The sequence below is a fragment of the Rattus norvegicus genome, chromosome 14 (assembly GCF_036323735.1).
Source record: "Rattus norvegicus strain BN/NHsdMcwi chromosome 14, GRCr8, whole genome shotgun sequence".
Classification (NCBI taxonomy): Eukaryota; Metazoa; Chordata; class Mammalia; order Rodentia; family Muridae; genus Rattus; species Rattus norvegicus.
Genome location: NC_086032.1, coordinates 15,992,982 through 16,017,735, shown reverse-complemented (window position 1 = coordinate 16,017,735; position 24,754 = coordinate 15,992,982). Strand labels below are relative to the sequence as shown.

General features: G+C 43.8%; 2 protein-coding genes across 3 annotated transcripts in view; one reads left to right on the top strand and one right to left on the bottom strand.

Annotated features, from left to right (window-relative positions):
* Positions 1 to 5,658: 5,658 nt before the first annotated feature.
* Positions 5,659 to 10,570, bottom strand: Cxcl9 (C-X-C motif chemokine ligand 9). The gene is made up of 4 exons (NM_145672.4): positions 10,416 to 10,570; positions 9,300 to 9,426; positions 6,964 to 7,048; positions 5,659 to 5,845 (listed from the first exon to the last, which is right to left on the bottom strand). The coding sequence occupies exons 1-4, from the start codon at positions 10,474 to 10,476 to the stop codon at positions 5,741 to 5,743; spliced, it is 378 nt and encodes a 125-aa protein (NP_663705.1). The 5' UTR covers positions 10,477 to 10,570; the 3' UTR covers positions 5,659 to 5,740.
* Positions 10,571 to 13,971: 3,401 nt separating this feature from the next.
* The window catches only part of Art3 (ADP-ribosyltransferase 3), an 82,225-nt gene continuing 71,442 nt past the window's right edge, over positions 13,972 to 24,754 (top strand). The window contains exon 1 of one of the 2 annotated variants that reach the window (XM_039091856.2): positions 13,972 to 14,101. The gene's annotated coding sequence lies outside the window, so the exon portion shown is untranslated. The remainder of the gene's footprint in view (positions 14,102 to 24,754) is intronic. The other variant, NM_001012034.1, reaches the window with a different exon arrangement.

Here is a 24,754-nt window from a genome sequence, read left to right as displayed (position 1 = left end):
CTGGGATCTCATACAGGCAGAGGTCAGGGGAAGGGGCGGGGCGGGGCGGGGCGAAGCAGAGTAGGTGCGAGGTGCAGGCCAGGCTGAGGGTAGAAATGAGGGCACTTGTAAGTAAGCATGACCAGAGCAGCTAAAAAGGCTCTGGTAAAGACCTTTGAGAAAACTTAGGGTGACACACACGCCAATCAACAAAAAACCTCTTGTTAAGGAATTCCGAAATGTTAGGGCCTGCTCTATACGTAGGCACGCAGTGGTGAAGGAGACAGGAGTTCTGAAGCCAAACAGTATAAACTTGTGTGTGCAGGTGGGGAACAAGAATCACATGTTTTACTAAAGACTTCTTTTTAATTACATGTTATGTGTCCGTGTATGAATGTGGAGGCAAGAAGAGGGTGTGCGTCTGGGCCGTAAAATTAAAAAACTCCTACAGCAGAAGCACATCTTAACTTTTCCTAGCTTATGTTGCTTTATTATTTTTACTATTTATTATTTTACTTTTATTATTTTTACTTCACTATGAGTTCCTTTCCTTTTATTTTTTTTTTATAATTTCCTTATCTTTTATTTTAAGACATAATGACGTCATTTGCTTCGGTTTTCTTAGCGGGGATTCATTAAAGCTACCTTCCAGTTTTGTGAAGGAAAAGATAGCACCATCTTACATAATACAGACCTTAGTCACCATCAGTGAGGTCAGCTGCTAAGTGACCAACACGCAGAAGATGAAGAGTGGAGTGAGACTGTGTGTCAGTCACTCCTAGTAGGACTGTAGAATAGACTCTCACTTTTCCTTCAAACCATCCGCACGTGACATACGACCACTTGGCAAAGGCACTAAGAGGGGGCTGGGGATTTAGCTCAGTGGTAGAGCGCTTGCCTAGCAAGTGTAAGGCCCTGGGTTCGGTCCCCAGCTCTGAAAAAAGAAAAAGAAAAAAAAGGCACTAAGAGAAAGTTGACAGCGTCAACCCATGTTTAGAACCATAAAAATGTGTGTGTGTGTGTGTGTGTGTGTGTGTGTGTGTGAAGCATTTGAGCCAGTTGGGGTTTTTTGTTGCTGTTTGTTTGTTTGTTTGTTTGTTTGTTTGTTTTTGAGACAGGGTTTCTCTGTGTACCTCTGGCTGTCCTGAAAATTACTCTGCAGACCAGGCTGGCCGGGAACTCTCGGAGATCTTCCTGCTTCTGCCTGTTTCTGCCTCCGGAGTCCTGGGATTAAAGGCATGTACCATCACGCCCAGACAGTTCTTATTTTTTAAAAATAATAACGTAAAATCTGCGTGTTCTCATTTTATTCGCTGCTTTTATACGCATGCTCTATGTTCGAAACCAGTAACAGAGTGGAGTTGAAAGCGGGGTGGCTATTTTACTGAAAACAAGGAGGAGACTTTGAAGTAACATTCAACTACAGTAGTTTGAGTGAGAATGTTACCTAGTTACCCATAGGCTCCGATGTTTCAAGTTTGTTTCCCAGCTGGTGTTACTGTTTGGATGCTGGAGTAAGTATGACTGGGGGTGGGGCGCGGTGGGGGTGGGGTGGCATGGGGTTGGGAGTAGGATGGAGTGGGGCGGGGTTGGGGGTGGGGCGGGGTTGGGGGTGGAGCTTTGAGGTTTCAAAGCCATAAACCATTCTGAGTTCCCTAGTACCTTCCTGTTTGCAGTTCAAGATGGGAGCTCTCAGCAGTTTCTGCCTTCCTATTTGCTGCCTGCTACCATGGTGGCCTCTTATCCCTCAGGAACCATAACCCCAAATAAACCTTTCCTTCTATACGTGGCCTTTATCACAGCCTTAGAAAAGTCACTAATAGATAAACTGAAACATAATTTATGAAAATAACTATTTTTTGTACGCAATTGTATCAATTAGGGAACAGAGTCTCTCTATTAGACATCGTGGGAAGGAAAGGTTTCCTACAGGAACACAGGGTTTCCTACGGGAACGAAGTGAGGATGCTGGGAAGTAAAAAATCCCAGTGGGAAAAGCAGGGGCCAGGAGAAAGAATTATTGACTACTCTAACAGATGCACTAGGCCAGCTGGACAACGCAGCTTGCAAGGAAACTGAGCCCCGCTTGCCAAATAAGGGCTGCGACTTACGGGAAGCTGCTACTTCTTCATCAGTATGACCTTTGTAGATCCACTGCTTCTCCTGGGGGACCCGGGAGCACCAGTGATCTCAGGTCAGCAATGGGGAAGACAAACCAGCTGTGCAGGAAGAGACCAAGACGAGCTGAGAGTCACGGTGTTCCGGTTTGCCTAGTGGTCCTCTGAAGATCGGTGTTGCTCTCTCGCTTTTCCAAATCTCACCCCTTCCTTGTAAGCTAACTCTGAGAAGCACACCTGGAAAGAGACTCCAGGGGCTGGAGAGACGGCTCAGTGGTTAAGAGCACTGACTGCTCTTCCAGAGGTCCTGAGTTCAATTCCCAGCAACCACATGGTGGCTCACAACCATCTATAGTGAGATCTGATGCCCTCTTCAGATCTTAAATAATTGATTCACCATTTGGGGCTCCACCATTCCTACTTGAGGCTTCATGTCCCTTGAACATATGCAGTTTTAGGAGAGAGAAGAGAAGATGTGTTTGGTTTGCTGGGCTTATAGCTCACTAGAATAGTGTTACTCTAGATAATTCGAGAATCAGTTCCAGGCTATATAATTCTTCGTATTTTTATTTAATTTTAACCACGTGGGTGTTTTGCCTGTGCATAGTGGAACAGGAAATCAAATCCCCTGGAAGTGGAGTTACAGACAGTTATAAGCTGTCACGGGAATTGAACCTGGGTCTTCCAGAAGGTCAGTCAATGCTCCTAAGCACTCTCTCCAGTCCCTACATGTTGTTGTAAGGTAATGTATTAGCTAGCTATATGTCAGTTTGACACAAGGTCAGGTCATCTGAGAGGAAGGGACTACAATTGAGGACATTATAAGATCAAGCTATAGACAAGCCTTACTTAGTGACTCAACTGGGAGAACCCAGCCAATTGTGGGTGGTGCCACCTCTGGCTGGTGGTCTTGGGTGGTATAAGAAAACAGACTAAGCGAGCCACGGTAAACAAGCCAGTAAGCATCACTCCATAGCCTCTTTTCCATCAGCTCCTGCTGCTAGGTCCCTGCCCTGTTTGATTTCCTGACCTGTCTGCCTTCCATGATATCACGTGATACTGAGACACGGGTGAAAGAAACCCTCCCCTCCCCAAGTTACTTTTGATCATGGTGTTTCACCACAGCAATGGGCCCTCTAACTGAGTCCGTGTTTTATTCCATGCCATAGAAGTTCTTTTTTTTTTTCTGTACTTAAGGAGACCCTTAAAGTGTTTTCATGTTTTTTATCTCAGCTGACATCAACACCATGAGAGAAAGCCAAATGGCAAAGGGATAAAGGGTAAATGAGAATTCTCCTGAAGCACACAGTAACCAAGGGCAGACAAAAGACATTTTTTTTCAAAAAACCAAGTTTATTTAGTACACTGATGTCACTATTCTTTCACAAAATGGCTTCAGCGCATATATGCTAAATTTTTTTGAATTAAAAATTAGGGTATATATATGAAGTCATACTGTAGGCATATGTCTCCCTCATAATTATTTAGTCAAAATACACAATCTTTAGGGGTTATGTACAAACCCGCTATCAGACGCAAGGGCCACCGGCTAACTAGTTAGGAGTCACTGTTAGTTTTTTTCCCCCTAAAGTAAGTTACCTGGAGGGAGCTGGACGACCTTATGACTGTGCAATGATGTTTGCATGGGAGTCCTCCCAGCCGCACTCAAAACCACCTGCAGCGTGAGGAATGGCAACAGTTGAGAAATATGCGTGGAGGAGGCTGAGCTTCTGCCCAGAGACATTCTTTTCTATTTAATTCATTGGACCTCTTCTCCAGGGCAGTTTCCAACTCCCACACAGGCTAACTTGGCCCCATCCACACTTCCACTAACAGAATTTACTGTTTCCTGTAGCTCTTAGTTCCTTTAAAACATCTCTATAAAGATGTTTATGTGGCGTCTTAAATCATGTGTGTTGTCCCGTCCGAGTGTGGGCCTGTGTACATCTGGGCAGTGTTTGCAAAGGCCAGAAGAGAGAAATGGCTGCCCTGGAGCTGGAGTTTGAGGCGGTTGTGAGGCTCACCACGCATGGGTTCTGGGAATGGAACTCTGGTCACCTCAAGCCCCACCCTTGCCATTTCGCCAGTCCTCTGACTGATGTGGCAATCCATATAATCACTCTCTGGGAGTTCTGCAGTGAGGGAAGGTGGCAAGGAAAGTCGTATTCAGCTAGGGTAAACTTGTGAGAGGATTTGACAGCAATTGTGTTGACTCCCAGCTTGTCCTGATCAAGAGTGATTTCAGAGGAATTTTGTCTGGAGTGAGGAAAGGTCTACTATTTACCAATCAGTGAAACCTGTCTTCAATGAAAGTTTACACATTTCTAGATGGCCTGTGTATTTTTTCGAGGAGCCCCAAATATCAGCAAATGTCTTGAATGCGTGATTCCTGTCTGTTAAAGACATTAGCTTCCTGTCACAAGGTAAGGCTGTCTTTTCACCCACTCTGGCTCATGCATTGAAGATCCCTGAGGATAATAAGCTAAGTAATCTAAGGAAGGAAGGGAGGGCGGGAGGAAGGAAGGCAGGCATAGCAGCACGCACCTTTAATCCCAGCATTCAGGAAGCAGTAGGATACAGATATATGTGAATTCAAGGCCAGCCTTGACTAGTTTGTGAGTTTTAGGACAGCCAGACGAGAGACTCAATCTTTAAAAAGTAGCAAACAAGCAAGCAAGCAAGCAGGCAGGCAAGGAGGCCAAGGGTTAGAGGAAGCCATCTGGAGGAGCCAGGGATTGGCCAATGCCTGGTGTCTAACATCCTTTCTACCTCTAACACATACAGTTAGGAAATTATTCAAAACCAAGTTCTTGTAGGCACTGTGGAAGATTTGGGGGAATAATCCCCTACTCTCTAAAATCAATCTCATTGGGAAGAGAACAATAAACAAACAAAACAATCCAATTAGATAACAGTGACGTGTTTACTCTGAAATGCTGAGCGGCAAGCGAGATAGATTTAAGGGAATTTGAGAAGCCAGGAAATGTTCTTTCAAGGGTCAGGTCCGTGCAAACACCAAGTATTCTGCCACTAAGCTACATCCACAACCGTCTAGGGGATTTTTATTTAAGAGGCAAATGTGGAATAAGCCTTGAACATGGGATCAAATTAATGATGAAATTCCATGGTCTCAAAAAGCTACATGGAAGGTTCTGGAAGCCAACCCTGGTGGTCTCCAACCCTGGTGGAACCCCCAGACCATTTGTACGGATCTCTGAGACACACTTTGTGCAGGGGCTCAAGGGTGACTCAAAATGCAGCTGCTGAAAGTCTAGCTCACCAGCAGCCAGACGGCAGCACCAAGCCTGGAGCTTGGTGATGCAAGCCTCAGAAGACTCCGGAGGCTTTGTCATGTGTGGCTTTAGAAGCCAGGCATCTGTTGTGTGTGGGACACTTGCCCAGATTTGATATCACGGCTGTGCTCAAGGGCTCGATGAAATTTTGTTGGCTGCGTAGAACAAAGACAGTTTTCGCCTCTAGAAATTCTTACTACTTGAGTTTTACACTTGACTTCCTAGCTTTAGCTATAATTTCAAATTCGCGCACAATGTTTTGTAGTGAACGAGTTGTGTATTAAAGGGAAGGCGTTTTAGTATGATCTAAAAGCCGTTTAGATGCAGAGCGCTTGTTGGTAAAGTGGTCTCTTATGCAGTCTTCTTTGACTCCGGATGGTGGGGTGTTTTAGCTTTTCGGGTTTTCTTGCTCCTTTGATGGTTTTTCCCCCTCTTTTGCTTTTTCTTTTGGCTGATCTGCAAGAAATGAGAAAGAGGCAATGCTTTCCAATGGTGTAATTTCTCCCCCTCGGGATGGTTGGACTCCTCCTAAGTGCGATCATTCCTTATCCTCAGAGCCAGCTAAAGTCTCTGATCTCTCAGAGGCACTTGGCTCATTTTCTGTTTGCCTGTTTTTCTGACATCTAGCTGTCTTCACATCCTGTTATCCACCTGGGACAAACACTGCCCTTTGGGGGCTGGCTAGTTCTGTTATCATCCACTTTCCATATAAGTCAATGGTTCAACAATGTGTGGGTGGAAACCCATTCGGGCACCTATCAGATATCCTGCGTATCAGGTGTTTACATTATGATTCACAACAGTAGGAAGAGTTACAGTTATGAAGCAGCAACGAGATAATTTTATGGCCGGGAGTCACCTCAACATGAGGGACTGTATCAAAGGGTTTCAGTATCAGGAAGGTTGAGAACCACTGAAAGTGGGCGAGGCTGGGTGAGAGTGTAGCCTGAAACTTTAACAGCGAGCACAGATCTGGGGCAGACCCAGGAGTCAGGCGTGGTGACTCAAGCTTCCTAGTACATACACCATGGCTCTTCTCAAACCCAGCTCCTTAGCCACCACACAGTTCTTCTTGCTGTGTCCTTGGCTTCTTTCTCATCTCAACCCCTTTGATCTCTACATTTAAAACACAGCTACATACTTCAGGCTCGCTGAACACACCTTACTCCACTTGAAACCAGCGACGCCCACACTGTACTTAATTAGCTGCCTGGTTAAAATCTTATCTTTAACGATCCAGATCAGCGGTCACTTGATAGAAGTCTATCTTAAAACTCGCTACAACACCGCCTCTTGGCCAAGTCAACTACCCTTTTCTTCATAATCCTCAAGATTCTTGTGTATACACTATTCTAAATGTCTTCCACCAAGTCTGTTGATTTTTATATATTATCAAGAGCGACCTGCTATACAGGGAAGGGGTTATAACTTATTATTTTTGAATCCTTAGCGACTTACTACTTGATACTATTCAAAAGGATGGAAAATGGATCCTTACTGGGTGTGCCCAGAGTCTGTTGACTTTCTGAGTTGATCTCTAAAAGAAAGCAATTTGTGTTCCTCCCCTCACCAACCTTTTTCTCCCATTCTTTCATCAGCTTCTTCACCCTTGCTGAATCTGGGTCTAGGCAGGTTTGATCTCCGTTCTTCAGTGTAGCGCTGTGCCAAAGAGACACAAGTAAGCCTTCTCCCCACAGTAACAATTTAATAATTCTTAATAGTAACAGTGAAACAAGCATGCATTTTGCTGAGTTTCCCAGTTGGAACCACTTAAATTGTAGCAAAATGTCTTCCTAAGATTAACGGGTAGATAAAAGTAGCAGATCTTTCAGGAGAAACCTCAATTTCTAAAAATTAATTTCTCTATATATCTTTTCTTTTCTTTTTTTTTTTTTTTCGGAGCTGGGAACCGAACCCAGGGCTTTGCGCTTGCTAGGCAAGCGGTCTACCACTGAGCTAAATCCCCAACCCCTCTCTATATATCTTGAGAATAAGAATAGCTATTCCGGGGCTGGGGATTTAGCTCAGTGGTAGAGCACTTACCTAGGAAGCGCAAGGCCCTGGGTTCGGTCCCCAGCTCCGAAAAAAAAGAACCAAAAAAAAAAAAAAAAAGAATAGCTATTCCGTATAGAATCCCTTAATTTATGTGTCAAAGGTCATATGAATGACATATATATATATATATACATATATATTTATACATATATGTATATATAGGAGGGCCATGAGACTGAGGCCAGCCTTGGCTACCTAGCAAGACTCTGTCTCAAAACAAAACCAAACAAACAAGAAATTCTAATCTCTAGAAAAAAATTACTAGGAGAATTAAAGACAATTCTACAATAGTAATAGTGTGACAATAGTGAATTTTCTTTTACATAACCTTTGCTTCTAGAAATGTGAATAGGCTACACAAACTGTGGCCTATCAATATGACGTAAAGCAGCTTAGCCATTAAAAGTCATTATTAGAGCCAGTGAGTGGGTGCAGCTCGTAAGCACACTTGCCTCAGAAGCCTGGAGAGCTGAGCTGAAGCCCAGAACCCAGATAAGAACAGAAGAGAAAACCGAGTCGGCCAAGTTGTCCCAGTTGCTATATGCTATGGCATGTGCCCTTGAACACACAGAACATGGATCAAAATTTATTTTATCTCTAACTTCTGTGTGTCTGTGTATATGCGGGTCCCCACATAATCCAGAAGAAGGTAGGATCTGCTGGGGGTGGAGTTCCAGATGGTTACGAGTTGTCCAGTGTGGGTAATATAACCAGACTCAGGCCCTCTTAACCTCTCAGTCATCTCTCTGTAACCCCTCAAAACACTTTAAATTTCATTATTAGGATTCAGGGTTAGGGTAAAGTAGAGAGAGAAAGTACACGCATAGCCTGTGAAGAGTCCTAGGTTCAATCCTAACATCCCCTGAAAACTAACAAGTGTAGCATTACTAGAGAAAATTGTCATGAAAAACTGTCCACTATTATTGTGTCAAGGAAAAATCAAATTACAAAAGACAACTTCTCCCATCTATATAGGGAAGACGTCCAGCTTCCTACACTCTCACATGGCATCTATGTACCTATATGCCTACGTACCTAAGATAAAGTCTAATGTGTACATTAAACAGAGCAAGATATTAGCAACCATAAATAATATCAAGTTGAATCAGTTACAACAATGTACTAGAGTGAAATTATTAAAATCTTATGACTCACTCATTTCTGGAATATTCTGTTTAATATTGTGGACTATGCTTGGCTTAGGGAAACCAAAACTCAGAAACTTGAGTTAGTAGATAATATAATGTTTACCTTTATTGATTTTACTTTTCTTCTTTTTTTTTTTTTTTTTTTTTTTTGGTTCTTTTTTTCGGAGCTGGGGACCGAACCCAGGGCCTTGCGCTTCCTAGGCAAGCGCTCTACCACTGAGCTAAATCCCCAGCCCCTTCTTTTATTTTTTAAAAATGTTTTTATTGATTCACTGAAATTCCATTCATGTATTTTGATTATGTTAATAGGAGTATTTAATAGGGATACAATTAATGATTAACAGGGACATATTAATTATACTTAATTATTTTGATATTCAAACATATGTTTTCTGAATTAAAAACCTAAATAGCGGGGTTGGGGATTTAGCTCAGTGGTAGAGCGCTTGCCTAGGAAGCGCAAGGCCCTGAGTTCGGTCCCCAGCTCTGAAAAAAAGAAAAGAAAAAAAAAACCCTAAATAGCCTTAAAAAGGTAATTTGGTCTCAGGAAACAATTAATTATTTAAAGGATACATCATCTTTCATTTTTTTGTTTCCAGGTTTCTTACTTTGAGGAAGAAGAGAGAAAGGGAGTAGGCAGACTCATCTGAGGGTGAGACTCCCATGAAGTCCAGTGTGGAATGCATGTGTTGGAAACGTTTACTTACATGATTTCAGTTTTGTTGCAGTTAGGGCTTGGGGCAAACTGTTTGAGGTCTTTGAGGGATTTGTAGTGGAATGTGCCTTGGCTGGTGCTGATGCAGGAGCATCGCTGATTCCTTATCACTAGGGTTCCTGGAAGAAAGATAATACACATTATTCGGGTCCATTAGAATGATGGGTTTGTCTCAGTCATTATTGCTGTGACTCTCTCTCTCTCTCTGTCTGTCTGTCTGTCTGTGTGTGTGTGTGTGTGTGTGTGTGTGTGTGTGTGTGTGTGTAAATCATCGTCACTGCCTTTCAAGGGAGGTGTCATTTCCAAAGAGGCAACCTCTCTGACTTCCGAATTCTCGGTTGGTTAACCACAGACATTCTTATCGCTACCCAGCATCAGGTGAGGAAAATGAGGCAGGAGGCAACTTAGAAGAGAATCTCTCGGGCTGGAGAGATGGCTCGGTGGTTACGAGCACGGACTGCCCTTCCTAGAGGTCCCGAGTTCTAAATCCCAGCAACCACACGGTGGCTCACAACCATCTGTAATGAGATCCCGATGCCCTCTTCTGGTGTGTCTGAAGATAGCTACAGTGTACTTATATAGAATAAATAAATAAATCTTAGGAAAAAAAGAGAAGGATCTCTCAGGTCACTCCCTGTTGCCGGTGCTGTAGATTTCATATCTTGCACGACAAATGACACACTCAACAAGAAATAAAGTCCCTAGAATCCCCCCTTTATATCTGAGAAGTGGTTTCTCATTATTAAAATGTCCAAATAGGCTTTGACCTCTCACCGTGAGCTCACAATACCTTCACCAAGAAGGCATGTTTGACTTGGTAGGTACCGATTATGACCTTTGGACAATTGCTCGCAGCATCAGACTGCTTTGATGACAGAGCAATATAACTTTCTTTTTTTTCATTTTTCTTTTTTTCGGAGCTGGGGACCGAACTCAGGGCCTTGCGCTTGCTAGGCAAGCGCTCTACCACTGAGCTAAATCCCCAACCCCCGCAGTATAACTTTTGATTGCATGCAAGACATTCGGTTCTATCTGTTGGCCTGAGAAGACTCATGCAGTGATGCAGAGCCCAGAATTTAGTAACTTAACTCATTGTAAAAGTCCTTACCTCGAACTCCACAGTGATCCAGGAAGATGATGCCCATGAGGAATAGAGCAACGGACTTCATGGCAGAGCCGAGCTCTATTAAGTCACCGTGCTGGAGTCAAGGCTGAGAATGTCTTCAGAGAACATGTTCTTGGTGGTCATATTTATTTAGGAAATCCCTTTTCCTTCCCGTCTCTGATTGGCTGGTCTCCTCAGCTGACCTAGAAGAACTAAATTAACCCGCAAACTTGATTGTCCTGGGGAAAACCCTGCTCTCAGATCCCAGGGAATTTCTGCACGTTCTACTCCCATTTCACATAAACGAGTGGTTTAGAGTAAGGGATGCGAAACCACCACAGCACCCTCTTTCAGCACAGGCCAACTTGCTACCTGGATGCAGAATAGATTATACGATGAGTTTATTAATGCCCTATGACGAAGGTTGGAGATGTGCTTCCCTCCTGGGAAGTGATCCTCTCTACACAATACATTAATATTTTCCCGTGACAATAAGCTTCTTAATTTGTGAGGGGTAAATCCATTTTGTGTGGCTGTTGCTGCAAGTCGCCGTCACCGTAATTGATTAGTGGCATAAGCCACAGCTGTTCTGTTCCCTGCCACCCTTTCCAAGTGTTTCGCAAACCGTCTGTGCCACTCACAGTGTGACTGTAAAACAAGAAAGCAAACATTCCCGAGTTTAAAGAAGCTACGTGTGTTAAATGACATTCAATAGCAAAGAGTTTAAAAAGCAGAGTAGCTGTTAAAAAAAATGCTCTCATTGTTCTAAATTCTTGTAGATGTTGAGACTAAAACAAGAGTCAGTATTGCAGCAAGAGAAATGCTTCCTCGGAGAATAGTGCTTGGACAGGATGCAAGCTAGATGAAAGAAACAGATATAAAACGACAAAGGACAAAGGAACAGAGCCAACAACCTCCCTTTCAAAATAGGATCTGAGAAAAAGGAACAAATGAAAACAAAAGTGCATTATATGTGTTTGGTGCTATATATAGTCCTGTGATACATCGAGGCCAGACAATAGTGCCTTAGGACATCATGGAGATATTGCAAGGGTCTGACCAAATGCTGGACACGACTGGCAAAAAGTATTAAATAAAACAAAGTATTTTTTTTTTTTGCTCTACCTCACACAATTGTTAATTAAGGCAGGACTGGTAAAAACTATTAGAATTCTTTGGCTTTATTTCACAAAATCATTGAGTGCACTCATTAGTGGAAGGGAAAGTTAATAGCTAAGAGATGCTATTGTTCTGTAATTGACTGCATACGTGTCCAGACTTCGACCGTCTCCACAAAGACTTTCTATTCTTTCTTTACCTCCTCTAGAGGTGGCTGGACCAGGGTTTCATAGAAACAGCTTGCGCATCTTCCTTTTAAATGTTTATCTGGACAAAATGAACAACTATCACGTAAATTACTTTTCCTCTCCTCTCTGTTAGGCAGCAGCTTTCGGCCCTCTTTATCCCTCCTCCCCGCTGGAGTTTGACTGAATTGAAGGCAGTTTTCGAGAGTCCTCAGGTAGCAGGCAATGCTACAACCCAAGGTATACCCTAACCTTGGTAAGATCAAAACTAAAAATATTCCCCAAATCAAGGTAAAAGACATCTGAACAATCTTTACCAACTTCTTCCTTACATACTCCCTTTCCCTATGGAAAATCATATGGAACCTAACTAAAGTTTAAAATAAAGAAACCAAAATCAAAAGTAAATTTCTCCCTAAAGAGAGAGAAATGGAAATATGCAAAATATATACTACATTATTGTAATAGATAAATATATTCTATGTATTATTATTTTTTTAAGATTTATTTGTTTGTTTTATGTAAGTACACGGTACGCTGTCACTGTCTTCAGACACACCAGAAGAGGGCATCAGATCTCATTACAGATGGTTGTGAGCCACCATGTGGTTGCTGGGAATTGAACTCAGGGCCTCTGGAAGAGCAGTCAGCGCTCTTAACCGCTGAGCCATCTCTCCAGCCCGTATTATTATAATATATGCTAAGAAATAAACTTTATAGGGTAAGGCTGAACCTCAGTTGGGCATTAATCATTGTAATACAGTTTGTTTTTTCTTTTGAAGATAAGGTCAAGGTCTCACTGTGTATAGCAGGCTGACTTTGAACAGGCCATTCTCCTGCCTCAGCCTGTGAGTATTGGGTTTGTAGATCTGCATCCTGTGCCCCACTAATGTCTAAGAGGTTGTTGTTGTTGTTGTTTAGCCTTCCCAGACTGATGGCTGTCCTTGGAGCAATAATCTTCCCGTATCCCTAAGGAATGCATGTTTTAGAATATGGGGATAATTACATTCATCTTTTATGTTACGCAATCCATGCTTTTTAATGGTTTATCTCTAGATTAATAACATATAAATAAAATGTTACGGAAATCAGTTTGAAAAGCAAAACTTATGGTGACTTTTGATAAGTTTAGTCATCAGATTTAGTCCAGTTCTGCCAGCCTTGGATCTCTCTAGACAATAAATCCCAGTTTCACAAGTGGTTGTTAAGATTAATAGCAAGAGTAGACTGCCAGTGGGTAGTGGTCTATCAGAGACTTGTAACTAGCCGAAGGGCAGAGAATTACTGAGTATTCCGACCCTCAGCAGTACACCTGTCACCACTGTCCCCGGGTTCCGGGACCATCCCAGAGAAGGGGCTAGAAGGAGCCAGAGGTTGGGGAGGAGTACTGAGATAGTGTTCTGGACTGGTCGGCCCATTGCATTGCAACTGTTTAGGACACACAGAGCATCGGTCATCGTTTCATCATACCTAGGGGAGGGGCTCATGAGGCTCCACCCTTAATTAATGTTTATGCGCCAAAAAAGAAAACAAGGGTTCAGAGTAGGAGGGGCATTTCTGGGAAGAAGACCATTTCCATCAGGAGTGAGGGATGAGAGAGGGGAGTGGGGAGTGGAACTGCCTAAAATTCAGTATGTGCATGTCAGAAATTGTCGACGTGTGCATATGCCCCGACAGAGCATACGCCCTGTTGCAAGTAGCATCGAGCCAGTCAGAGCCGATGGAGACTTCTTAGAGCGAAGGCTCAGCATGGGCTGTCTGGTTTACGTTCTCGGCCTCTTGCATCACTCTTTCTTCTCACTTTCTGATTCACTGCTCGTGTCTCTTTCGTGTCTGTAATGTGACCACTGGGCATGCTTAGGCTGCATGCAGCATGGTAATTTATCCTCTTCAGCGCCCCAGCTTTGGGGAGTCTTCTCTTAGCTCCACAAGCCGTCAGTCCTCTCTGCTGCAGGTGCTCCCGACACGTCAAGGCTCATCCTCACAGATCGGATATAGTTAGATGGTCTGGGATACTCTAGTCTCGCCTTCTATTACAGGAGGGTTTTTAAAGACCCACGTTTGAACCTGGTGGTAACCCAGCACCGATCCTGGAACAGTGTTCTTCAAGTACAGTAAATACTCGGTATAAGTGTTCGCAAGTGACAAACAGGGACCAGAACTCAGCTGGGCAGATCTGGCATCAGCCACAGGGTTGAAATCTTGAGCCATTGATTCTGTGACCTCTTCTAGTTGGGCTATGCACAGTGCGCATGCCCAGCCGGTTTGCTTCCAGAACTTTCCTCCACCCGGAGCTCAACGCTCACTCTACGTGTGTAGCTAGCTGCTGCGGCTGCCTGCACCGATCTGATCGGCTGAAGAAAAGAAGCACTTTAGGGAGGAAAGGTAATATGTGCCCTGGGGCTCTACTCTCTGTCCCCACTGTCCCTCTGCCTCCTATCCTGAGGAAGCCATTTTCCCTAGGTAGCAGAGTGGAGACTTAGCGACCCTGGGCATGCCGGGAGGGAGCGGTGTGCGGCTTTCATAGGAGATTTGGCAAGTGTGGGAGGCACCAATGCCTCTAGAAGCCCAGCTCATGGTGTGGAGGCTACAGGGCTCAGGAATATCTCTCGAGGGCGGCTGAGATGACCCAGAGGAAGAAGGCCCATTGGGTAGGAGCTGGTGTTGAGGTTGGCCAGAGCCTCCAGATGCTGAACCCCTTAACCCAGGATGTCCTGAGCTGCTGAACCCCAGAGCCCTGGAGGCCCTGAATCCCTGAACCCCAGAGCCTAGGCTTCCTACCTACAAGGGCTCCTTCCTCCCCTGACAGCGGAAATATCTTTCCAGGGTAAAAGGCTTCTCGGATCAACCTGGGTCTTTAGGCAAGATGACTAGAGATAGACCATTTGGGGTCAGGCATTGTAAGACATTTGCTTTCCAGACTCCATTCTTGGCAAGTTTCATGCCAGCTTGCAGAAGTGCGGTAGAGACTGGAGAGAAAGAAAAAAGTGAAAAATCCCACAGAGGCCGAGTTTATGGATAGAAAGCTTTTTAGGAGAAAACGAAACTTGCTAAGTAAGACAGGATGTTGCTGGAGTTTCTCACAGGCCTGGGAAGAAAGCCAAGGATTATCAAGACTGTTGAAATCAACAGACAATTTGTAATTCCTCTTAGGACAACAACCACCACCCCCCCCACAAAATCCCTCTTTTTTTTTCCCCTTGAAAAATTCCAAGTCAACTGTCCCTGAGGAACTCAATGATGAAATCACCAGAGGCAGGCACAGCGGGCTTGTTGGCCCTCACACGTGGTATCTGGCCTCCTTTCCAACTGTTTTATTTTGAAATTGTGTAGATCTATTTAAATAGATTAACAGCCTGAACGTGTAGTAAAGACAGGAGGCCTCCTTTTGCTTTTCAGAGGGGAGGTTTCTCTCAAACTGAAACTCGTTTTCATTTTAATGCTCATTTTAATTTCTCAATGGAGTCCCCTCTTTCTACCAGTCTCTCCTAATAGTCAAGGACCTTAACTAAAAAAAAAAACAAAAACAAAAAAAAAAACCAATGCATTTCTTGAAAGACCCGAGCTGTGAGTTGGCATTCTGAATTTCCTTTTTCCTCAGGGAGTTATTTCTTCCTTTAAGAAAAAAGTTAAAAAAAAAAAAAAACAACCAACCAAACAAACAAAAACCTCTTCGCTAACCAACCATACATACTTTTGTTTATCTCAGACCACCAAGAAAAAGGAACAAATTCCTTTTCCACTAATCTCATTATCTTGGCTTCTTGGTTTGTGTCTAATAAAAGTCCCGGGACTGGTTAATCAGTAAATAGATAGTTCTGAGAGATAACATCTGGACAAGGACAGATGTAGTCTAGTGCTGGCAACAGCACTACTGTTTTGTCCTGTGACTTTTGGCGAGCCAGTCTGCAGTCTGATGGCGTAAAATCATAATAATTACAATTGCTCAAAAGCTGCTTCCAAGACGGAAGAAAGTTATCCCAGAAGGGGAGAAAGTATTTTTTCCGTTTTAAATATTTATATTTGTTTTTTTAAAAATTTACTTTAAAATGACTATAAAAAATAACTGTGCAAAGGGCCGGGACTCGGAAGTTTAGGAGCACTTGTTGCTCTTGCCAACGCAGGTCCAGTTCCCAGCACCCATGTGGCAGCTAACAATGGGCTGCAACTCCATTTCCAGAGGCTTTGTGACACCCCTTTGGGCTCCACAATGCTGCATGTGTGTGGTGCACAGACATACCTGTACACAGAACACTCATACACATAAAACTGCATAGGTCTAAAAAAAACCAAACAAACCAAAGCAAAGCAAACAAAACAATCGAACAACCAAAAAAACCCAAAAATCCCTATAAGGAAAAAAGCTCCGTGTTATTAATTAATTTACCTTTTCCTTTTTTTTTTTTTTTTTTGTTTTTTTTTTGAGGCTCAGGCTGATCTTTTTTCTTTCTTTCTTTCTTTTTTTTTTTTTTTTTTTTTCTGTGTAACTAGTCCTGGGAGTACAGATGTGTGTGTCTCTCCAGGCTGGGAAATTTCCACATTCACAAACACTTTGCTGACTGTTCTATCAGTCACTCCCGTTCATGCATCAAACTTTTCTGATTCTAGATTCTAAGGACACCAATATTTTTGCCCTCAGAGAGTTTATAATTTATCCGGGGGCAAATCAGCATAGAACAAATAACTACCACAGGGAGAGAAATGTTTCACAGAAGGAAAGCACACAGTTACTGGGTGCAGGGAAATCTCCATCTGCCTCCAAGTGTTTCAGACAGCAGCCTGAGTCAGATCGGAAGGGGAAACCGGAGTTACTACTTCCTGCAAGAAGGGGATGTGAGAAGGCTGCAGAGGCTGCAGGGGCTGGGCGAGGGTAGAAGACAGCGAGGAAGGAGTTGCTGAGGACTGAGGCTAGGAATATAGTAGGCCATGAAGGGTGAGCAGTGTTGGGAACCTCACACAGGCTCACAACACACCCCCTACCTATGTGTATATCTTTGTCACTGAGCAACACTTGTTAATTTTATTTATTCAGAACTTTTTTTTTTCTTTTCTTTTTTTCGGAGCTGGGGACTGAACCCAGGGTCTTGCGCTTGCTAGGCAAGCGCTCTACCACTGAGCTAAATCCTCAACCCCTATTCAGAACTTTTTAAAGACAGTTTCTTTTTTTAAAAAAAAAAAAGATTTATTTATTATATATAAGTACACTGTTGCTGTCTTAGGACACACCAGAAGAGGGCATCAGATTCCATTACAGATGGTTGTGAGCCACCATGTGGTTGCTGGGATTTGAACTCAGGACCTCTTAAGAAGTCAGTGCTTATGTTGGGGATTTAGCTCAGTGGTAGGGCGCTTGCCTAGCAAGCGTAAGGCCCTGGGTTCGGTCCCCAGCTCCGGAAAAAAAAAAAAAAAACAAACAAAACTGAAAGAAGTCAGTGCTCTTAAGCACTGAGCCATCTCTCCAGCCCCCTAAGACAGAGTTTTTTGTGTAGCCCTGGCTGACCTGGAACTCTGTGTAGACCAGGCTGACTTCGAACTCACGGAGACTCGCCTACCTCTGCCTCCCGAGTGCTGGGATTAGAGGCGTTGCTACCACACCCAGCCCTAGATGGTCTATTTTCAAACAGTTCTTTATAAGTCTAGACTGTTCGTTCTCAATGCTAGGGATTTGGGTTGTCTTTAACATTTCAGGAATACAGTGATGCTCTAATTATCTCGTAAATGATTACATTTTCTGTTTCCGGGTGTTGGTGGCGGACACCTGTAGCCTCAGCCATTGAGGCAACTGAGACAGGATGGTTGCCTGAACCCCAGGATGGGCAACACAGTGAGGCCCACCCGGAACATAAACATTTTCAGTTTTTTTCCTTCTGTGGAATTATAAAAACAAATGATAAAAATACTCAATATTTTCTGTAACATTTTGATTGCTTGCCAGAAAGAGAAGGCTAATTTTGCAATGGCCCTGATGGGTATACGTGTCTGTTTCTCAGTCTTCTACTTTTTTGTGTTTGCTGTGCCAAAATTGGCACATGGGATTATTTCCAGTTGTGTATGTATAAGTGTGCATGCGTGTGTATGCCCATTTGTGTGTACAGGTGTGTCCAGGCATGTAGGAGCCTGAAGTCAACCTCGACTGGTATCCCTCAGGTACTGCCCAGCTTGGCTTGGCTTTTTGTTTTCTGTTTTTTTTGTTTTTTGTTTTGTTTTGTTTTGTTTTTCAAACCAAGCTTCTTACTGCCCTGAACCTGCCTGTAGGCTAAGCTGGCCGAGATGTTTCTGTTTCTACCTCACCAGCGTGGGGATTAAAAGCACAAACTACCATGTTTTTTGTTTTTTTTTTTTCATGGGTTCTGGGGAATTGATCCTCATGCTTAAGTTGTTGTGTTATGAAAAGATAGAGGGGGATTATGTTCTATGGAGGTCTGAGAAAGGGGGTGCCTCAGTGGGTCAATGCTGAAGCATCCCTTCCCTCTGAGGGACCAGGCACGCAATGGTATAGTATAGAATAGAGTTTATTCAGGACATGGGGAGGGGAGTTAAGAGGGTAGTAGTGGGGGAGGAGAGAGAGAGAGAGAGAAAGAGAGAGAGAGAGAGAGAGAGAGGGAGGAGAGAAGAGAGGAGAGAGGAGAAGTTGCTGACCATGGGCACATGGAGGTGGGAGGAGGGGAATGGGGAGAGAAGGGACAGAGGGGGAAGAGGGGAAGAGCAAGAACAAGAGAGAATAAGAGTGGGTTGGGGATTTAGCTCAGTGGTAGAGCGCTTGCCTAGCAAGCACAAGGCCCTGGGTTCGGTCCCCAGCTCCGAAAAAAAAAAAAAAAAAAGAGAGAATAAGAGTAAGAGAGTGAGGAGGGGGAAGCAGCCCCTTTCATAGTGTTAGTAATATTTGGCTGTTGCCAGGTAACTGTGGAGGTGGAGCTTAAACAGGATGCTAACAACTGGCAAACACTTTACCAACTACTATTCCAGTCCTCCATTTATATCATAGTTACATTTTTAGCTTATCTTGGTTTAGTACTTACATAATCTACCTTTTCAAGTTGTCAAGTAAGCTCAGAGAAGCAGCTCCCCCCCCCCTTTTTTTAAAGATTTATTCACTTATTATATATAAGTACACTGTAGCTGTCTTCAGACACACCAGAAGAGGGCATCGGATCCCACTACAGATGGTTGTGAGCCACCATGTGGTTGCTGGGAATTGAACTCAGGACCTCTGGGAGAGCAGCCAGTGCTCTTAACTGCTGAGCCATCTCTCCAGCCCAGCAGCCCCTTTCTTATCCATGGTGGATATATTTCAAAACCTTCCAGGGATGCCTGAACTCACAGATAATACCAGGCCCTGGATATGTCTATTTTGTCTTTTCTATATCTACATACCTAGGACACAGTTTACTTTATAAACGAGGCATGATAAAAGGTTACAGCTATATAACAATATACTCTAATGAGAGGTATGTGAAAGTGATGTCTCGTTCTCTCTCACGATACCTTTGTTGTGCCAGAAAACATTTGTGAACCCCCCAAAGTCCACCAAAGGAGCCGATTCTGATGTAATTGCATTAGGGTCTCTTTAAGCTTAGGCCACTCCCCCATCCCTCATGCAGGAGAATGGGTGGGGGGGGGGCGCCCTAAACTTAGTTTCGGGCAAACATTTATAGAGGCAGGAAGCGGGTATCTAGCCTGGCACACATCTGACTGGGGGACCACTATGGCCTTTAACATAGTTGACTGGTGCTGAGAGCCAAACCATAAACTTAACTTTTGTTGGCTGTGTGCGTGTGTGTGTGTGTGTGTGTGTGTGTGTGTGTGTGTTTTGTCTTTTCCTCATTGGTGGTTGTTAGGAAGTGAAGTGCCAGGGACAGGCTTGTAACCTGGGGGTGCGGATTTGTTGGGGAATAACCTGGAAACTGGCCTGTTAGTTAACCCGAGTTCAACATTACTCAGGTCAGGTTCTCTAAGATGGAGTCTGAACCCAAAACATCTGGTCTCTCACCTTATTGTCACCCTTGGAGTCCCTGGGTGTTTGAACCTGTGGAAGGTGACATTGAGAATAAGAGGGCACCATAGTATTGACGTCGTAAATGTATGCCAGTCATTTGCATGCATGCATGCATACATACACACACACACACACACATGTACATACATGTTAAGATTTCGGTTCTTTACTTTGTTGCCTTCCTTTCATGATTATTTTTAGTGAATACAACTCACATTTTGAGTTGGATGAATTACGTCCCCGCAATCCTTTTGTTGAAGATGTACCAGCTGGTGATCTCAGAACATGGCTGTATTTAGAGACAGGGTCTTTGAAGGGCTAATTAAATTAAATGAGGTTCCAAAGGTCTCCTTGGAAGCTAGACAAGAGATTTATTAGCTGGAAATGTCTTCTCATTTTGCTTTGGTTTTTGGTTTTGTTTTTGAGGCAGGGTTTTTCTCTGTATATCCCTGGTTGCCCTGGAACTCGCTCTGTGGACCAGGGTGGCCTCAAACTCCAACCTCCTCTGCCTCCTGAGTGCTGATGTTAAAGGTGTGTGCCACGGCTTAGCAGCTAGAAAGCTAAACACGTCAGATCGATTGTCTTAAACATACTTACACAGCTAAGTATGCTTACACTGCGAAGAATAACAATTGGCAAAAACAGAGGATAGCAACAAAGAGGTGGAAATAATTATAAAAAAGGAACTAAAAGCTTGAGGATCTGAAGAATTGAAAGACTTGAGAGGCTGACAGTTCAGCACAGCGGTAAGAAACATGCCTAGTGTCTACACGTGCCTAGTGTCTACACGTGCCTAGTGTCCTCATGCTTGAGGCCCCTAGGTCAGACACCGATACCAACAAAAACACACAAAACTCAAACTAAAAATCCCCAGAGGTCTTCAGCAGCAGTCTTGAGTAATCAGAAGAAGAAAAAAAGTCAGCATATTGAAGATAAGATCATGGAAATGATTGATTCTGAGAACAGAAAGAAAATGAAGAGGAAAAGAGAGAGCACTAAAGACACCGTCTGACACCTGAAGACACTGTGTGACACCTAACTGAAGATACTTTGTGACATCTAAAGGTACTATGTGACTTCCAAATCTACTTTTTAAGGTTTATTTATTTTATGTATATGAGTACACTGTAGCTGTCTTCAGACACACCAGAAGAGGGCATCGGATCCCATTACAGATGGTTGTGAGCCACCATGTGGTTGCTGGGAGTTGAACTCAGGACCTCTGGGAGAGCAGCCAGTGCTCTTAACTACGGAGCTGTCTCTCCAGCCTACTATGTGACATCTAAAGGCACTGTGTGACACCCGAAGAGACTCGGCATCCATAATGTGAACAGGAAAACTCAGTGTGCTGAATGTGCTGAGGTGATGGTGTTTTAGCAATTATTTGACCACATCTGGAGTAAACTAAAACCCAAAGGGCTAAGGAACTTAATTGAATCATTTGAATCTGGAAGATCCGGATATTGGAGGAGGGCAGACACACCTTTAAGCCAGAGCTTTTGAGGTAGGAAGAGCCACCTCTATTCTGGGCTACACCTTCTGCTGGCAGCCTGTATAAAGGCCGTGGGAGAGGGACGCCTCACTCTTTGCCTGCTCGATCTTTCCCTTGCTAGGAAGTCTATTCCTTCACGGGCGTTAGAGTCTACTTTGGGGCTCCAGCATGTACTGAAGACCAGCTGAGACATCCAGCCTTGTGAACTGAGCAACTACTGGATTTCTGGACCTTCTTTTCATAGGCAGCCATTGTTGGGCTAGCTGGACTGTAGCCTGTGAACCATAAATTTTATATATATTCTATTCTATATTTTATATAGAACATATATAATAAGTACTGTATATATTTATGTAGTATGTATTATATATAAAATATATTTCTATGTCATACATAAAATATAGATATGTATAATTCATCCCACAACTTTTGTTGGAGCAAAAAAAAAAAAAAAAAAAAAGACAAATCCGGAGATCTGTACAGAGAAACCCATAGTCAAAATAGATTTCATTTTAGTTTTTAGTAGTTTAGTTAGAGGTAGACATGATGTCACACTTGTATTTTCCATAGTTGTCTCCCTAGTTATACTTTTAATTTAGCTTTTGTCTTAGATGCCAAAATGCAGGATGGGTGCTTCAGAGTCTGAGGATGTATGGCTTGGGATTTCTTACGCTTCTGGTATTTTTCTCTCAGTTCTTCCTCTCCACATTAAATGATGTTTCCTGTAGTCCCAGAGGTATGTAGTTACTCACGAAGCCTGTGGATTTAACAGTAAGGTGAACCTGTGAGGCTTGCTCTTAGGACAAATCGACCTTCTGTCTTCCCTAGGAGTTTCCCTAATCTGCCCTGAAGAGTTTCACTCTGAGGTATGTTGTTGTGAAGGATAAGTACCCCAAGTCCCTTTTGCTTTGTCACCCTACAGCTCCAGGCTCTCGTCCCCCTTCCTGACAAGCGCCCACCCTTTCAACCCTGCTCCCTCGAGCACTGCTCCCAAGCATTGTTAGTGTGAGTATGGATGAGACGACATGGGTCACATGCATTTTATTTATTTATACAGATGTCAGTCATCGGAAGACGGAAGTTCTGAGGTTCTCAGTCCATGGCTACTCGTACGTAGTATCTGTGGTGTAGCCTTAGACTGACCCGTGTCACTGGGCAATAGCGGTTTTCATCTCTAGTCTAACATTACGGCCAGCATAGTCTGAGGCTATCAAAACTCTATGTAGTGCTGGGTTACATTTTCAGACACAGAAGCCTTGGAAAAGAATAACTAACTGCCTGTCACTTTCTGTGTGTTTTATAACATGTATGCAGCATAAAATATAAACTACAGCATTGATGGCAGACCCACCCCGCACAGAAAGACTTTAATTTATGTCTGTCCAACATCAGCTCTGACGATACCTGAAGCTGCAACTGTGTGTTTACTTTCTTCCAAACTTAACAGATGTGTGTGTGTGTGTGTGTGTGTGAGAGAGAGAGAGAGAGAGAGAGAGAGAGAGAGAGAGAGAGAGTATGCTCTCTCATACTAAGACTCACTTTTCTCTTTTTGTCCGTCAGACACAAATGTGTGTCAGAGTCCAGGCCTGCCATCACGCTCCTGGTTTTCTTTGCGCGCCTTAAGTCCACAGAGTAAGTGACAGACAGTTGTCTGTTCAGGAGTTAAACTGGAGGCCACAGTTGTTTCTTGTGACCTGGTATATGACAAGCATAAGTGTTTGTTGAATGCACGCCTTGCTCTTGAACAGAGAAGTTTAAAGCTCTCTCCACACCTCTCCGAAGAGTGTTTACCAGAAAACAACAAGGTAGGCGCTGTGGTCTGGATGTGTGTCTCTCCTAAAATTCAGCCACTGTGCCAGTCTTCAAAGCCAAGGCCTTGCGTTTGGAAATGTAGTTGTGAGGAAGGAAGAAAAGAAGGAAAGTCGAATACCTAGCTTGCTAGAGGCCTTGACTAGCATCCTAAGGAAATAAAGTAAAACATCCATCCAGAAAAGGAAGAGGAAGAAAGGGCCTTTAAAAGAAGGAACTGAGGTAAGAGGGTTTCTCCAGCTGGATTGAAAGGTGCCCTTTGGGAAGGTTTGGCTTCGTTTTGGGTTTTGCATGTGCTAGGGTTTGGCCCAGGGCTTCTCTCTTGTCCTTCTACTGTTTATTGTGTGTATAGGGTTCCGTGGTGAAAGGCATACGCCATTCTTTTATTATATACCACAGTGTGAAAAATCTCATGTTCGTCTGGTGATGTTCATGAGGGCATCTCAAGATTGGCAGTATTCTAGAGTTTTAAATTTTAAAAAGGATATTTTTATCTTTACATATGTGTCTTACCTGCTTGTATATCTTGCGCCACTGTGTGCAGTATCTGAGGAGATTAGCAGAGAGCACTGGATCCCTGAGAGCTGGAGTGCCTGGTGATTGTTAGGTGCCTTGTAGGTGGTGGGAACCAAACCTGTCATCTGGAAGAGGCAGCCAGTGCTTAGCCATCTCTCTAGGCCCTGTTCTCTAGGCCCTGTTCCCTTTTTTAGTATAGAATATGCCTTCAGAATGGGGTGGGGGGAGAGGGGGAGAGAGAGAGAAGAGAGAGTGTCTGTCTGTCTGTGTCTGTGTCTGTGTCTGTGTCTGTGTCTGTGTCTGTGTCTGTGTCTGTGTCTGTGTTTGAATGACCCAGTCTACTGCATTAGAGATGCTTAGAGGACCTAGGCACGCATCCAGTGTCTGTACCACTGTGTCTTGCATGACTTGGTTCTGGAAACCCAAGTCGGGTGATAAGGAAATGAAGATATGATGGACACACATACAGAAAAGCTGGGATCAGGTAGGCAATGGTCTCTCTTATGGCGGGCACTTAACTGTGCATCCCGGAAACTCGGCATACATATGTTATTATGTATGTGGTGGGGCAGTCTCAGTCATCCAGGAGTGGGGAGCTGAGCTTCCTGGTCTTTGCACACACTGGTCAATTGGTTATAAACACTTGAACTGGAACACAGGAACGCTTTGCAAGTTCCCATTGGTCTGAGGCATGGCTGTGCCCATGTACACAGAGACTCAAGACTCCATCCACTCCGCACACTATACCACTGAAGAAATTCCTCCTGACCAATAACGATATAAATCCCCCAAGTGGGGAGTGCACGCCCTGAGCTCTTGTGCAGGTTTAATGCAGGTTGTCATAACTGCTGTGCTGTCCCTCTCAGAAGTCAGTGTTCTGCACCCCTCCTTCCTGCTCCGACACTTCCCGCCCTTTCTTCTGCAGTGTCTCCTGAGTGCTGGTGTACACGTGCGATCGCCTGCCACCCCCACTCTGGCTGAGGACTTGGCTATCACTCCTCATCTATCAGAGATGAGCCTTTGTAGTTTCTGCTTCTGACTGCAGAGAGCAGCTTTTCTCACTAAACCTGACAGCAGCAACAAGCCACAGATATAAAGAGAATTACCAGATATAAAAAGAGTTACCAAGAGTCAACTTGATGGATATATCATGTCCAGTTAGCAAAAATGGACATAGATAGGCTCACTGGGACCCCCCAGTATCCCCAGCCATGAGCTTCTGACT